The sequence below is a fragment of the Drosophila navojoa genome, chromosome 3 (genome assembly GCF_054131105.1).
Source record: "Drosophila navojoa isolate 15081-1374.11 chromosome 3, UAZ_NAV_1.0, whole genome shotgun sequence".
NCBI classification, from domain to species: domain Eukaryota; kingdom Metazoa; phylum Arthropoda; class Insecta; order Diptera; family Drosophilidae; genus Drosophila; species Drosophila navojoa.
This window is the reverse complement of record NC_142891.1, coordinates 11,363,045-11,379,739: the sequence shown is the minus strand read 5'-3', so window position 1 is coordinate 11,379,739 and position 16,695 is coordinate 11,363,045. Positions and strand designations below refer to the sequence as shown.

Sequence of the window (16,695 nt, the reverse complement as noted above, 5' to 3'; positions counted from 1 at the left end):
GTTATATTGTTATATTGTTATATTGTTATATTGTTATATTGGTATATTGTTATATTGGTATATTGTTATATTGTTATATTGTTATATTGTTATATTGTTATATTGTTATATTGTTATATTGTTATATTGTTATATTGTTATATTGTTATATTGATATATTGTTATATTGTTATATTGTTATATTGATATATTGCTGTTTTGTTATATCGTTATATTGTTATATTGTTATACTATTATAATACCATATTGTATATTAAGTATATAAGAGACCTCTCTTGATATCAATATACATTACTAATTGCGGAGTATGTTGCAGTCGATCAGCCGCTTGTTCAGCGCTGTTTGTGCCGCGGTGTAATTTGCATATGAAATGTTTCTAAGTATGCAAATTTCCACCGAGCGCATGAACATGAAATTTGTAATATTTGCCAAGATAACGGCATGTGCGATGTGCCTTTTCTTTCGGCCAAAACATATGTTAAATTGACTGAAAAAAGAATTGAAGAAACAAGGGAAACTTATGTTTTACTTAAATGTATATAGAATTTCAATTGGAGCAGCAACTGCAGAGAATGTTCTCCAGTCGAAATATTTTTGGACCTCCTCTTGGATTGCGTCTCCGGTTTTTGAGGATTTTCGAATGTTTTTGTTAAAAAAAGTCGAGCTAGCTTCAAATTTTGGAAGAGCTAGGAAGGTACTCAAAGTGTGGAGCTCTCAATATTTTAATTCATTCCACTGAAGAAAAGGGGATCAATGAGCTGACCTACAATGCAATTGATGCTTATCTAGAATGTGAATAAAGTGACTTTTGCCCCTTAGTTAATTCAGACTAAATTCTATTTTAATTATTTAATTTGACTTAAACTTCAGCGAGTCGCAACTGAGTCTTATATATTCTCTCTTTCTATGCCTCATATATATAACACTGCCATTCTGCTAATCCCCCATTCTGTGTCTTTCACTATGACGAATTCGCTTCTCTCGATCGAAGCGACTCTCTAGCAGTCAAGCCTCGTTCCGAGCAGGTATTTGAGCCTCTTCTCTATTCCATTCAGCTATAAAGTGATGTCTAAAACTCAATCAATAAAGCAAATATCGATCTTGGATAAGAATTTTTCGCAAATGAAACAACAAGCTTTAGTTGAACTATTAATTTTTTATTTAATTTTCTTCACTTTATGCAGACTTATAGCTAAGGCCTGTACTCATTTTTCGATTCGTATTCATTTTTATTATAGCTCTTGCATTGAGTTCTATCGACCCGGCCGGGCCAGGCTAGGCCAGGCATTTGCACAGTTCACTGACTTTCAATTGATTTGCCAGCAGCAAAGCCGAGTGCCAAATGCCAAGTGCCAAATGCTAAATGCTTTGTTTCATATAAATTAAAAATACCATTTGCATGTCATATTGATTCCTTCCATTATGCAACGGCTCGTCGTGCTGCCTTGAGCCAGTCAGTGTCCAGAAGCGAGCTTCGTTAAATGTTGATTTGCAGGCCAGTTGGAGCTGCTTGTTTCTGCAGCTGTTTGTCGTGCTCTAGAGTTGAACATAATTTGATTACGTATACGCACCGTTTGCTAATTACATTCAAGTTTCGCAGCTCGCTAAACTTTTGGCGCATTATCGCCGACATCAAATGCAAACTTTTGCCTTTGCCTGCTTATCAAGGGGCAAAAGTTTTGCATTTTCTTTGACATTAGCTGCCTGATGAGCTGTCAGCAAGGCAGCAAGATTGCAGCTACTTAAATAAATATACATACAAAAATATACAAACAGCAATTTATACTTACTGCCCGTGGCCGTTGAGAGAGAGAGAGAGAGAGAGAGTCAGCCCAACGTTGAAAATTGTTTCTCTTTTCTTTAATTAAATGTCAACGCTTTTATGTACAGCAAAGTATATACCAAAAATACCGAAAAAATACTCAAGCCATATACAGAAAATACTCAAAAATACTGTCAAGCAAAGCATCAGCGTAGTTTCGAAATGAAAAGCATTAATTTAGCAGCGCATCATCATCATCATCATCATCATAGCATACAGGGATTTTTATATCAAAGGTTCGACATGTCTTTAACTAGAGGATTTTCTTAGGAGGATTTTTAAAAAATAAAACACAAGCGCAATTTTTGTTTGTTTGGTTTTTTAGTTTTTTTTTTTTTTTTTTTGTTTTTCTTTTTTTTATAGAGAGGGTAGTTTTCTCCGCTAAGGATTTTCAAAGTTTACTTTTTATTTAGAGAAGTTCCTTTAATGATAATCATACTTATGCTTTGTATTTCGGTTTTTGGTTTGTTTGTTGTTTGCCTTTGTTGTTGTTTTTTCTTTTGTTAATAAATAGTTGTTGTTTAACAGCTAAATACATGTTTTTTTCTTTTAATATTTGAATGTGGTAATTGTATTTCATCTTGTTTCTGTATTTCTGTTATTTCTGGTAATGTTTTTGACGTTTGTTTGGTGTAGTTTTTGTTGGTTTTTTTGCTGCGTTAAAATTCACTTACTAGCTAGGTATTTTTTATATACTTTTTTTTTATAATTAATTTATATTTTTGTTTTTTCTTTTTCGTATTTTATATTTGCTCTAAATTATAATTGTTTTGTTGTTTGGTTTCTGGTTTAGCCAGGGCTGTTGTGCGGCACCGTGTTGTTTGTTTTGTCCTTCGAGTTCGCATTTCGACAAGTTTAAGAATCAATCATATTTTCTCTAAAATTAGGCTTACGTAATCTATATGTCCATATATCTTAATAGTTACGTGACTTAATACCCTAAATTGTAACAATAATTTTATGTATTTTATTTTTTTAATTTTTTTTTTTTTTTTTTTTTTTTTTTTAACTTTTACACACATTTAAGCAATACATTGAATTTGTTTGTTTGTCTGGTAATATTTCGTTATATAATTGTGGTAATGCCCATATAGTAAATATGTTCTTATATTGATTTTTAAACGTTTCATTGGAATGAACTTTAACACCAACTTACGTGCTAGAGAATTGATTTCTATGCAAGTATTGAATATTTTGTAATCATAGTAATCATAATCATAATAATAATATTCATATATTGTTTTCGCTTTGACTCTGGCGCACCAAATGTTTTTGGCACATGCTGTGTGTGTGTTGTTTACCAACACTGCCAACGGGTTTCACTTAGCAGCTAGATTAATTGAGTTTTGTTGTATTTTCTGTCTTGTTATATAACATGCACATTTCTTCATCAAGTCATGAGTAGTTATGTAATGCTATTAACTGTTGTTGAAATATCTGAATAAATATATACGTTAATATATGTTTATATTTGTGTATATTAAATATATGCTTGTTAATTGTAACACTCATAAATTGTATATATTTTATATATATATTGTTAGAACTTGAGAAAAATCACTAAAATGTATATTCCATATATAGATTATATTATTTATTTAACTTTCCATTAACTGTTCACATCTCATATGACCCTCAACATTAAATTTTTCTGGCTTGAAGTTTTGCTAATGAAAAAACGATTAACACATTTATCGATTAATAATTATTCGTCAATTGTAATTGTGGTTTTTTGGGGCGTGTACTTTGAGCAAACCTTATGCCACAGCTGGAGTCTGGCCAACGGTATCGAATGTATGACGATTGCATTGGGAAACTTCTCAATAATTGCAATTGTAAGAAACTTCTCTCGCCTCTCGGCGTACGCCAGTCTCGCTCAATTTTCGTGGCACCCTCGCACCCGTTTCGCCGGGACTCCATGCCCGGCTACTCGGCGTACTTAATGCGCTCTTGAGCGCCGATCTGGCAACGCCGAGCTCGTAGAAACCATCGGGAAAATACTCTTCTGGGGAATCCGTTTGTCCAGGCTCGCGCTGTGGCACAATTGAAGTGCTTAAAGCAATAGACACCTATGCTTAGACTAAGACATTTATATAATTTAGCTTGAACTTTTTGCTTTGATTTCCATGGTTGCCCAGGCACGGAACGCTTGGAATTCGTCACACGACGCTGTCTGGCAACGCTGCGTGTGCCAAATTACCAAAAAGCATTTTCATGCCTGCGAGCCTAGGCAAAGGAACGGTTCTGTGTTCGCTTTGCTTCAGCTCTACTCTTTTGATCATACTGTTCCATAGTTTCTCTAGCGAAACGTTTCGATTTTCAATTCGTAACTTTATGTAATTGTTGTTGTTGTTTTTGTTTTGTTTTTCATTTATGTAACCACCAATACCCTAATTAGTTTATGTGTTTTGTAGCTGTCTGCTACGGTTTGTGCTGTTCCATTTCATGCATTTCAATGCCAAAATGGTTCTGGTATGTGGTTGTGTGTGAATTCCCTAGATCTTGTTAATAATATATATGTATTACGTTGCATTACGTTTATTCAACTTTGTTGCTTACTGCTACGTTGTTTTTGGTTGTTTGTCTTTGTGTTATCGGTTCTATCGGTTATCGGGTTGCATAACCTAGCTCCATTCCGCTGTTCCGTTTTCTAGCGTTCCTTGTTCAGGCAGGCCATTGCTTAATTTACTGTTTCGTAGTACCTCAGCTACTCTTTCTACGTTTCTGCTTTACTCAAATAACTCTTGTTGTAGTTCTGCTGCGCTTATTATTAACTTTTGTAAAGTTTATATTATTATTTTTTGTTTTCTTTGTTTTTCATGCCCCTGGGCTTAGTTGTTGTTTTGCGCGACTTATTTTTAATTAAATGTACGCTCTTCTCTCCTCAATTTTCTACTTTTGTTTGTTGCATCTTAGAGTCAAATGTGCTTTGCAGTCGCTACATTAACTGTTAGATATTTAGTTCTTTAGCAAGAGTTTTTGTTCTTGTTCTTGCCTCTTTTTTGTGTATTTACTTTTTGTTTTGGTAACCTCATTTCTTGTACGAGTGTAGTATTCTGTGTAGTGTAGTGTAAACGTGTCTTTTGTTGTTGTCTTTTAACCTTCTGCTAAAAATGATAGCACTAATTAATGTTTAATCGAAATCATAGGCAAAAACTTAGCATTTTATTAAACGTAAACCCATTTCAAGAACTTTTCATATACATATATATGTATATATATGCATATATATATATATATATCTAGATACTTGTTTCAAACAGTTGAACAGCACTTTAGTTTCAGCGTCGTTTTTATATATTGTTCATTCGGAAAATCAATCGTATATATGTATGTATACATCGTATATATAAGCTGACTTCGCTGACGATTTTCTCGATTGTTTCTCTAAAGTATTTGATTTCGCTTTTCTCTAAGTGGGTTTTCAACTATGTATTTATCGCACTACGATTAATCGTTATCAATTGTGTGTGTGTGTGGGTGTGTATGTGTGTTTTGTCAGTGTATTCCTGTGGTCTGCGTATATAATAATATCTGACTAGTTAATGTTAAACATAGCATTAGAACTAAATAAATATTATCATCGAGTAACTACAGCGTCTGCCTTTCGTTTAAATAGTTTGTTTCGTTTGCCTAAACATATACTATGTTAATATATATGTATATATTGTATATCAAATCATATTCGTATTCCATATAAGTATCATATTGTATAATATATAAGTTATATGCTTAATAGAAAAACATGCGTAAAATTGTCTATCGGTTTGCGTTTGCCTTTGCATTTGCTAAAAAATAATTTAAACAGAAAGTTCTACACAAAATACTTTGGTTTTGTTTCGTTTCACTAAGTACATAAAATATTGATGTAAAATGCATTACTAGATCGGAACTAAGTGGCTTTTTCGTAGGACCACCCGATAAGTAGTATGTTGTTTTAGTTTTGTTTTTCATTTTTCATTTCTCGTCTTTCGTTTTTCATTCGTTTTAGCAGCTTGTCAAAAACTTATCTCAAAATCGTTTATAAATATTCGGGTTTGGCAAACTTTCAAGTGCGACACGGGGCTGCAACGTTGGGAATGAAGCAGCAAGATCAATTGTTTCATACCCACATTCCAGCCCGTGACGCTTTTCGTATTTAGCAGCCTGGGTTCAAGTTAAAAACTTATTACAAAACATGTTCGTTTCGTATGGGCCAGCCCAAGAGTTGCACTCGCCGAGGAACGTTGGGAATGAAACAGCAAGATCAATTGTTTCATGCCCACATTCTGTAGCTGATTGCTTGCGCCAGCCCAACGACAAAGCCCAGTAAAGTTTATAAAGTTCGCTGCGCACAACAAAAATAGCTGGGATTCGGAATTTACTGAGGCTTTTCGGATTAAATAAAATACGTTAAAATATTAGCATCTAGGGTTACCAAAAAACTTGTTGCTCTAACAGTTTGGTGTCAGTTTCGTCTACATAGAGTATGATGTGGGTGGGTTACAGTTATCGAGGCTTAACATGTAGAAGAGCTTTACTCAGTTTCTGGCATACGATATGATCGGTTAGCGCTGTCAACTAGTGTGTGGGACTGAGATGATCTATGGCGATGACGATGACGATGATGTGATGATGCAGTCAACAAATAATAATACAAATGGATGTGGTTATGCATGCTTCAACTGAAAGATCTAAGAACAACTACAGACGATAGCTAGAGATGAACGAACAGCGAGCAACGAGTAGATAAACGTCGAGAGCGAGCGATGCGAAGCGATGCGATGCGATACGATGCATTAGAGACAGACAGAGCGAAATAAGAGAGAGAGAGATAGATAGAAAGAAGAGAGAGAGCGAGATAGAAAGATAGTAACAGAGTCGACAACGATGAAGGCGCATACGATAGACATTGAGTTGAATAGTACTCAATCATGTTGTTGTTGTTGTTGTTGTTACTATTGCTGTTCTTGTTGTTGTTGTTGTTGTTGGTTTCTGGTTGTTTGTTCGAGTATGCAGCATATTGAGATTATATATTCATATATTTATTTAAGATTGAGTTTGAATGTGTGGAATAATTATGAACTTAAGCATAGATTCTGACGGCATACCAAATTAACAAGCTGCCCCGCACTCCATAGCTACTGCACCTCCCCTTCAGTCCACATAGCTGCAGCCGCAGCTCCAGTTGACCCCATCCTCGTTCAGTGCCAGCGCCGGCGTTGCATCAGTATCTGCTCGTGGACAATCTGCCAGAACTTGGCGTGCAGCCAGACGAGCAGCACCACCAGCTGCATGAGCAGCGGCCACTGTTGCAGTTCGTGACGTGTGCGACGCTTCAGCTGCTGCAGCCGCGACTTGGGGCCGCCCAGGAGGCAGGCGTGGGCGGCGGCTGCGGGCGGCGGGGCATAGCTTAGATTGTAATTGTAATAATAGTAATAGTTGTTGTTGTAATGCTGCAGCTCTACCGGTTCTAGATCTAGGGAATTGCCAACTTGGCCGCTACATCGATTGCTCGCTAAATAGTTATCATCGTTATTGATTTTGTTTTCATATTGATTTACTGTTGCTGTTGTTGTTGCTGCTGTTGCTGTTGTTGTTGCTGAATTGGTTTTAATGCTGTTGTTGTTGTTGTTGTTGCTGGTTGGATGTTCATCATTACGGTATTTCTGTGGTTTGCGATAATATTACATGATGATACACTTGCCCTTTTCAGCCCACGGATTGTTCTTCTTATCGGGCGCATTAATCAATGGATCATTCTTTTCATTCTCCTCAATAAAGGAGCGCATTCTGCAAGCAAATGAATGGAAATTGAAATTTTCAATTAGTTGGCGAAACGAAAGTCGTATTTTATGATGGGAAACATAATGCATATTTTATATTAATTCAAGTATTTGAAATCAACTGTGCTGTTAAATGTTAGGGAGATTACATTTTTAATATATCTTGCGACTAAGAATTAAATAAATTGAGTTTTTGATTTGAATTAAAATATAAGTATATGTATTAATATTAATAAATATATATATTACTAATTAGTTACTAAAATTATTATAATTATCATTTTAATTTTTGTGGTATTATTTTTATTATTAAATTGTATTATTATTATTATTATTTATTTTTTATTAATCTTATTAATTTTGTTTTTTAATGTATTTTAATTTATATTTATATTTATGTATATAACTTACCCCTAATTAATTTTTTTTTATTAATATTCTTATGTTTTATTTCAGAAATATTGACACTCGTACGTCAAAGCTCGATCTTCAAAATATATTACTATTAAGGGATTATTGAATCTACCAACTGAGTTCATTTCGATTCATGTATACAAAATATAATATATAGTATGTTTATATACATTATTGGTTTATATTTATAAGCATTCATTTTGTGAGCGACAAACCCACAATTTTTAAATCACCTTCAGCTGCAAAAGTAAGTAAATAAAAATGCCCCAAGTATTAACCAATTGTTTATAAAATATTCTTAATACTTTTTACACTCATATTTCAGATGTGAAAATTAAACCACACATTAAAGGCACAGATGGAGCTAAAGTAAGTCTTCTAAATTTTACTTAAAATTTGGTTTTAATATATCTATAATAAAATCTAATTTTATACATATATTATATATATACATATATATTCTGCACATTTGCTCAACTTGAGCATAAAGATTGAATCTGCCAAGGCGTATTCCGCTCTGCCCCCCTTTTAAAGTCCTTTGTGCGCATAGACAATAAACTTCCATTCACTTTCGCCTAACAATGTGAGTTTTTATGGTACTCGTTCAATAGAATGAGAATTTTACTTCACATAGTTGCATAACTTCATATTCCATAACTACTTGTACACCTCGCTTAATCCTAGCTAAATTCTGTTCGTTGAGTATCATAAAAGATGTAAGCTGTGTCCGCTCCCCCAACTACCAACCAACCCCCTAACCCCCCCGTCTGATATAGAACAGGAATCAAGCCATTTCAAGAATTGCATAATGCCAGCGTGCTTAAAGCTAAGCAGACATAAAATGCGGCACGCTTCAATGGCAGAGGGTCGCCACGGACGCCACGGTCCGGGTGCGAATTGTCCGGTCCGGCTCGCAATAAACAAGGCGATGCCAAGTGGTGTGAATCGGGCGGAGAGTGGGAGGGGAGTGGCGGAGAGTGTGACGACGGCTTTTATGCTAATCTGCACGCAGATGGACATTAAAAATGTTCAGCGTGCAAACGTAAAGTGTAAAAGACATCGGATATACCCTACTCACGGTTTGTCTGCATATAAGACTGCTTCTTCTTCTTCTTATTGTTGTTGTTGTAATACACTTATCCTTTAGCACCATAAAAATGGCTGCCCTGTCGTTTGCATTTGTCTTTGCTCTCATTCGTTCTGTCGTTCCGTCTGTCCATCTGTCTTTTAGCTTGTCTGCCTGTTCGCCTGTCTGGCCATTTATTTTCCTTATTTTCGCTCAAGACCGAAATTCGTGCACTTTTGCTTGCCACGTTTTCATTTGCTTTTCTGCGCTCGTTTTATTTTTTATATTTTTTCGCTGGAGAAATTCGCAAGAATTTATTTATTGAGCGGTGCGCGGGATGGGCGAGGGGCCGAAGGAATGACACAGTGCGCAGATAAAAGTATTCGCACAGACAGACTGCGTGGCACATGCTTTGCATTTCAATTTAGTGCGTGAATTGTTTACTTTGCATTTACCCTGACATCCACATTCATTTCGCTTTTCGTTTTGCTCATGGCTCACGCGTCGTATGCGTTTTATATTTACATATATATATATATTTTTTATGAAAAAAATAAAATAATATTTATTGGCAAACGATTTACGCATAACAAAATGGAATATATTTATAGTGCAGCTAAATCCGATTTAAAATAAAAAAAAGTAGTTTTAATGCTCTAATAGAAACGTAAATGCCATTATCTGCATCATTATATCATTTGGGTTTTGGCTTATGTGTAAAAAATAATATTTATTACCAAGCAATTAGCATTAAAAATAACATATATTTTGATTGCAGCTCAAATATAATTGCCATAACTATTTTAAGCAAAAAAAGGCGAATATTTAAATGCTGTAGAAAACTTTAAATATTGATATGACAATCAATTTAGCCTTGGCTCAAGCGGCGTATGCGTAATTTATTTTTTAGTGCCAAACAATTTATGTTATTAAATTATTTTCAAATTTAATTTCATAAAGAGAAATAAAGAAAAGAGAGAATACGTATATCTTGAAACAGAAAAAGTAATAATAGTATTAATTAAAATGTTATGATTGATTAAATAAAAGCGAAGAGTAAATAAAAAATAAATATGTTTTTTTACAGAAAAAAAAAATAGTAAATTAATCTTAAATCTTTTGTGGAAATAAATCATAATACATCAATTCAAAAATACAATATATATATATTTAAAAATTAATTTCAATATTTATTTATTAAATCTACATTGATTAGTCAAAGCATTAATGTTTGAATTAAATTTAAATGCAATATATTTCCTAAAAATTAATAAATTAAATTAAATTATTAAATGGTAAATTAATCTTAAATATTGTATAGAAAAAAATCACAATACATTAATTTATAAATAATTAAAAATAAAAGTTATATATATACCTCAAAAATTATTGATTTAGAAAATTAATCTTACTATTTATTTACTAAATCTACATTGATTGGTTGAAGCTTTAATGTTTTAATTAAATTTAAATGCAGTAACAGTTGCGCTGCATATTGTTTATTTATTGTTAATTGTCCCGTTTAGATTGAATCTGTTATTACTGGCAATTGTTTGGCTATTTGATTTGATTTGCCCAAATGACCGTATTTGTTATTGCTTCTCCGTTCGCTTCACTGGCACCTGTTTCTGCCTGCTGTCATTAAATGCGTCTGTCTGCCTGTTCGTCTTCTGTCCGTCTGTCTGTTTGTCACTTGGCCTCAAAATTGTGGTGTTGCTTCTATCTGTTTGGCATTTGCTGGTTGGCCTGTGAAGCATTTGCATTTATGTGGAATTTCCTTGGCACATGTTTTCCTCTTGCGCTCATTAGTTTTGTTTGCCTCCCATTAAAGATTTGCCCCAATAAAATTGTGGCACACGTGCCGGGCCGGGCCGAGTCGGGCCTTGCCGTGCCGTGCCGTACGCAATTCCATTTGCAGTTGGCAAACTATTGTGCCATTGGCTCGGGCAGGTGTGTAGGCGCAGGACACGCCCACTCATGTTGCCGCATTTATGCATAATTTAACTAACAAGACCTTGTCGACTTCGTTGTGCTAGTTTGTGTGTGTGTGTGTGTGAGCATCTCTCTCTCTCTCTCTCTCTCCTGTGTAGGCGTTTCTCTTTTCTTGCTCATTTTCCGCATCAGCAGAGCAAACGGGGCAACATCAGGTAAGGGACGAGAGGTGAGCAACTGTGGCACATTGAATAGGTTTAGCTAGATACATAAAACAATGCCCGGCGAGGCTAATGGGCTTATGACTCTGCGGTTTCTGGCTTGTGCAGCCGGGAAAAAAAACCTACAGGCGCTGCTGACGCCCCTTGCCACGCCCCCGCATGAAACATAACCAAAATCCACAAGCTGAATGAATGTGAAGGCAACAGCGAAAGTATCTTAGCCCCTAAACAAAAGGCCAAGGGTTCCATTTGATTTTTTTTTTTTTATTCGCCTTTCGCTTTTCGTTTTGGTTTCGCTTGGGTTACGGTTCGACAGTCAAGACTGTTGTGAGTGGGCGAAATGTGGGGATTGTTGGCCTAAAAAGGCAGTCAACAAAGTTGTTATGATGATGATTTTGTTGCTGTTGTCATTGTTGTTGTTGCTGTTGTTGTTGTTGCTCTGTTCTTTCTTCTATTCCTCTCGTTCGAGCGTAGGTAAAGTCTGGCCGCACGCTCTGTGACATTTCATTTTGTTGCGGGGCAACTCTGGGCAAACGCCGCTGCTTATCATGTATTTATAATGAGCGCATTAGCGAGAAATGTCCAGAAAAGGTTGCCCAACATCTTCTAAGTAACTTACAGAAAGAGAGAGAGAGAGAGAGAGAGAGAGAGAGAGAGAGAGAGTGTGGGTGAGTGGGAGAGCAAGACGACTTGCTTAAAGTGTTTGGCTGGTTGAGATTTACATTTGGCGCGACTCGTTTCGCTGTGCCACTTTGCTGTTATTGCCCCCGTTTTTGTTGGGGCCAGTCATTGTCTTTAAAATTTATAGCCTACTTTTCAGCGTTGGCTTAAAGAGTCAAGGTTGTCGCCTTAAGTGGCTTTTGGCCAATGTGCTGCTGTCAATGGCAGACTCGGCATTCAATGAACTCCCAAGGCCCCGAGGTTAAGTCTTCAGTCAGCCAGCCTCAACAATATCGAGTCAGCGAAGCTGACTACACCTCTGGCTTTAAAGTACAGGGTATTAATAGGTTTGCAAACTGGCTAATGATGATGTCATCGTCAGCTGTACGCTGTTATGTGCCTCGGCAAAGTTTACTCATAACTGTGAGACGCATTTAATAAGCGATGCCAAGAGGAAAATTGATGGAATACCAGAGAAACATAAAAAAGTTGCAGAACGTGTCGCAGCTGTAGCAAATTGCCCTAAGGCAGTCGAGGCTGCGCTGAGTTTTCCACAGTCTGTCCGCCTGTGCGTTCGTCTGTCTGTGGGTCGCTTGTCCATTCAGCCACATGCATTGAAAACTAATTCGAAAAGCTTTAATTAAATATGTGCACTCTTAGCCATTATTGGCCACATTGCTTTGGTGGCCTAATTAAAAGCACTTCCGCTGCGAGTGCAAGGGCGTGGCCAGTGCGTCCGTCCGACAATTGCGAATGCCCGAATCGAGTTGTTGCCCATTTAGATGCGTATTTCCTGTCGTCCGGAAAACATTGCGCTCTTGGGACTAGCACATTTATTACATTAAAAGAGGGTTATACATTATGTCGCAACGGGGTAACTTTTTGGATGCTGTGGAATATTGAGCGTGAAATGATTTCGCTGTCAATGGGTAATTTGGTTAGTTATTCTGACGTAAGTACATCATTTTTTATGGTAAACTAAGAGATGCCACATGGCTCTGATTGCCACAAATGTGTTTCTATAATTCTAAGATATTTATTTCTCACTCCATTCTTAATTATTATTTAATAGATTTTATGCAGCGAATGGATGCTTGTTGTCCGAGACATTTAAGCAAATAGGAGAATCATGATTGCAATATATGACTACATATATAATATATATAATATTTTCTTATTTTCAGATTCATTCCCCACGCCAAATGCACAAGACGAATATTTTCACCACAATAGGAAAGTATTACATCTAAAAGCAATGTTCTTACAACAATAGAACGTTAATGTTACAACAATTAATAAAGCTTTTATTAAAACTGTTATATTACTTATTTTTTCTAGCTGCTATTTCATATATATAACATGAATTTGAATTTTATATGTATTTTTACACGTAAGTTTATATAAATATATAATTATATATATTTAACTTAAAAACAAATTATAGCTTTTGACGCACAATACTTGTTAATCAGTTGTTTAACATTCGTCTGTTCATTCCAAACAGACATGTAAATCAGAAGAACAATCCAGTTAGAATAAACTCAGAGCTTTGCTGAGAGAGAGAAAGCTTTTCAAAAGTGAACACTGATAGCAATCACACAGACCGCAATTACATATATATGAAAGTTAGAGTAGAGAGTGAGAGCCCGCAGGTAGGCGCTGTGATGGTGCAGAGTAAGGGGCTGAGAGAAATTTATATTGGTTTACTAGTGCACTCAGCTATTGTCACCAGCTGATAGATAAGCACCTTTGAGGAAGCTGAGTTGAGCGCTTTTCTAATGAGGAGAGTAGCTGCGTATGTGTATGCACATGCATACATACAAATATGTATAGACAAACTGTAAGGCGAAGAAGTATACGAAAGGAGACAATGAAAGTGTGAGCAGTTGAGTGCTTATGGTTTTAGTTGAAATGAGAAGGCTTCAGCTATTGCTCTCTGTTCTTCGCGAGCCACAGATTTGAGCGTAACTGTAGCGCAAACATATTGAGTGTGATAGAGGATATGAACATGTGCATGTACACATACATACACTCATTGGTAATTATTTGCAAAAACCTGACTCATTTAAATTTTATATTAAGTCCACAGATGAGCGCAGCGAAAGCATAAGGAAAGCATGGAACGAAACTAAGTGGAAGCTGAGTTGAGCTCTTTCCTAATTGTTGCTAAGAGGATCCACATTTGCACACATGCACATTTGACGCTTGCAAGCAAGTGGATCGCAAGAGCGCGGGTGCTATCTAAGTGGAGCGGGTAATTAATTATTTTATGATAGTTGCCTGCGACCTTTCGCTTTGATCACACTGTTCGCGGAGTAATTTTTCGGATCATTATATTAAATTTGTAATAAGAAATTGTTGTGCAAATATATTTAAATAAAATTGTATTTGGGTTGTGTGTTTGTTGACCAAATCTGCTCAAAGTTGCTTTCCAGCTAACCCATACCTATATATTTTTATTTCGACAATACCTAAATATATTCCTGGTACACCAAAAGGATGTTTTTTTTTGCTATGTACTCACGAAGAATATGACCTAAAAATATGTATGTGTTTTCTTTTAGCCCATCCCTAATGGTTCCTAGTTGACTAAATTATCTTTGCGTAAACCATACCTTAGATATAGCCCCAGTGAACCTACAAATTAAATGCCTGGAATGATCCACAAATTTGCATAGCCAAAGCTGCTGTGAAACTGAATTGTCAGCTGCTGAGAGGCCGACTTAACGGCTCTTGAGCAGCACACTTACATTTACACGAGTCTATATTCAACACAAGCTTACGATCCACAATGTTACTGTATGAGCTAAAAATGTTTACCCTGCTAGTCATTTCTGTTTGCCTGGTAAATATGTCAGTTTTACGGTTAAGACCGTAGATAAAACTGATTTAACAGTGTTCAGCGGCTGCCCCGTGATGCAACGGAAGTTAACAGAACGCCATTATGAGTGATTTTATTTAACATTGCATTTACGATCCACTCTGTTAGTTAACATTCTTATGTTAGTTTATTATCTTTCCACCTTGCTAGTCATTTCTGTTTGCCTGGTAAATATGTCAAATTTTGGGACGAGACCGCAGTTAAATATGCCTTAACAGTGGCCCTGATAAGCAACGGAATTTAACAGCGTTCCATTAATGAGTGATTTTATTTAACATGGAACTTACGATCCACTCTGTTAGTTAACATTTTTATGTTTATTATTTCCTTTTCACCCTACTAAGCATTTCTGTTTGCCTGGTATTTCAGTCGGATTTTTTGATAAAATAGTGGCCAAAATCTCATTTGATCGGCGAATTTCACCCACCCCACGCCATTTGGGTGCAAAAGAGAAAAAAATAATTTCGTTTATTTCATTCATTTTCCATTAATCGGCCATAATTTGCCTCAGCTCAAAATAGATCGGCATAGCTGCCGCCCATTGAATTATGCAATGAAGAAGATCTTTGTCGAATTTTATAATATTTTTTTTTGTATTTGTACATTAAATAATGTTATTACAATTTATATTTATTTATTTGTTACAATTGTGTTAAAGATTATTTATATAACGCTCAAAAAAGCTCAGAGTGCTTCGTAACAAATAGCTGGATTTGCTGGTGCATAACATATGATGCATAATGTCTATCTCTATCTCTCTGTCCCTCTCTTTCTGAGTTCCTTAAGCACCTTTAACTGCTGCAGGTGAGGCTTTTCTCACACATATCTTACGCTCTCTATTTGTGCAGAGCATTGTAGTTTCATTTATTTGAATGTGCAGCTGAAAAATGTATAAACAATTATTTAGTTAAGGAGCTGATAAGTAAATTTAGATATACCCACTCACCATATAAACTTGAATGCATAGATGTTTCAGACAACTTTTACTTTGTTTGCTATAATTTAACTTTTTACTAAATTTATACTATTATTTTTCATTCAATGGGACTATCGCAGCCTCCGTTAAACTTTAATTATGTTGCCCTGAGTTGATTTCGTTTTAGCTGGAAACCACTAACTCGAATGAACTCTTGGAATCCTTCTATAACGAACTCTATTTCTATGAATATATATTGATATATATTATAGATATATATTAGTTCGCTTAAATTCTGCCTAGTTAAGATGATTTCTGCTTAATTCACAAACTAACGTAAATTAAATATTTATTCTACATCTATGTTAAATTAATGTTATTTAATAACGATGCCAAATGCAAACATAACATACAAATAATATAACATGTATATAAAATCTTAACATCTGCCTGATTTAGTACAGCGATAAATAACATACACAAAATATTAATAGAAATGTTTAAGCAAACGATTATTTCAATTATTATTATTCAATTATGTGATTCATTTGTAATCAATGTCGGCTGCCAGGCCTTAGCAAAAAGCATTGTGCTCCAACAACCGTTAAGCGTATGCACGATAGACTTTTGAGCCGTTGCTTACCTTTGGCTAAGACAAGCTGTTCACCTGCACACGTGCTCACCTGCCCGCACCCCTAAATGGACAGCTGTACATTCGTCATTGTCTCGACATTGTGGTTTACTTGAAACGACAAACCTTAACACGATTTAAATGTTGATTTATGACAGCAACACACACACACACCCACACATATGTATGTGTGCATTTGCAATCTAAGCACCTGGAAACATGCTAGGAAAAAACATTATTTATTGATTGCGTCTAGATGCAAGGCATCTAACCACAGGCCACGTCGCGCTCATGCTATATAATCCATGGCAGCTTTATGAGAATTTTAAACACCCAAATAACCAAACAACCCCCAGAGCTCCTTCTCTCTCCATCTATCTATCTCTC

At 35.6% G+C, this 16,695-nt stretch overlaps 1 protein-coding gene across 1 annotated transcript in view; it reads right to left on the bottom strand.

Annotated features, from left to right (window-relative positions):
- Nucleotides 1–4,607: 4,607 nt before the first annotated feature.
- Ggamma30A (guanine nucleotide-binding protein subunit gamma-e) overlaps nucleotides 4,608–16,695 on the bottom strand; it is a 66,131-nt gene continuing 54,043 nt past the window's right edge. Inside the window, 1 exon segment of the mRNA XM_089256860.1 lies at nucleotides 4,608–7,594. Within this exon segment, the coding sequence (XP_089112986.1) occupies nucleotides 7,006–7,594 (589 nt within the window). The 3' untranslated portion in view covers nucleotides 4,608–7,005.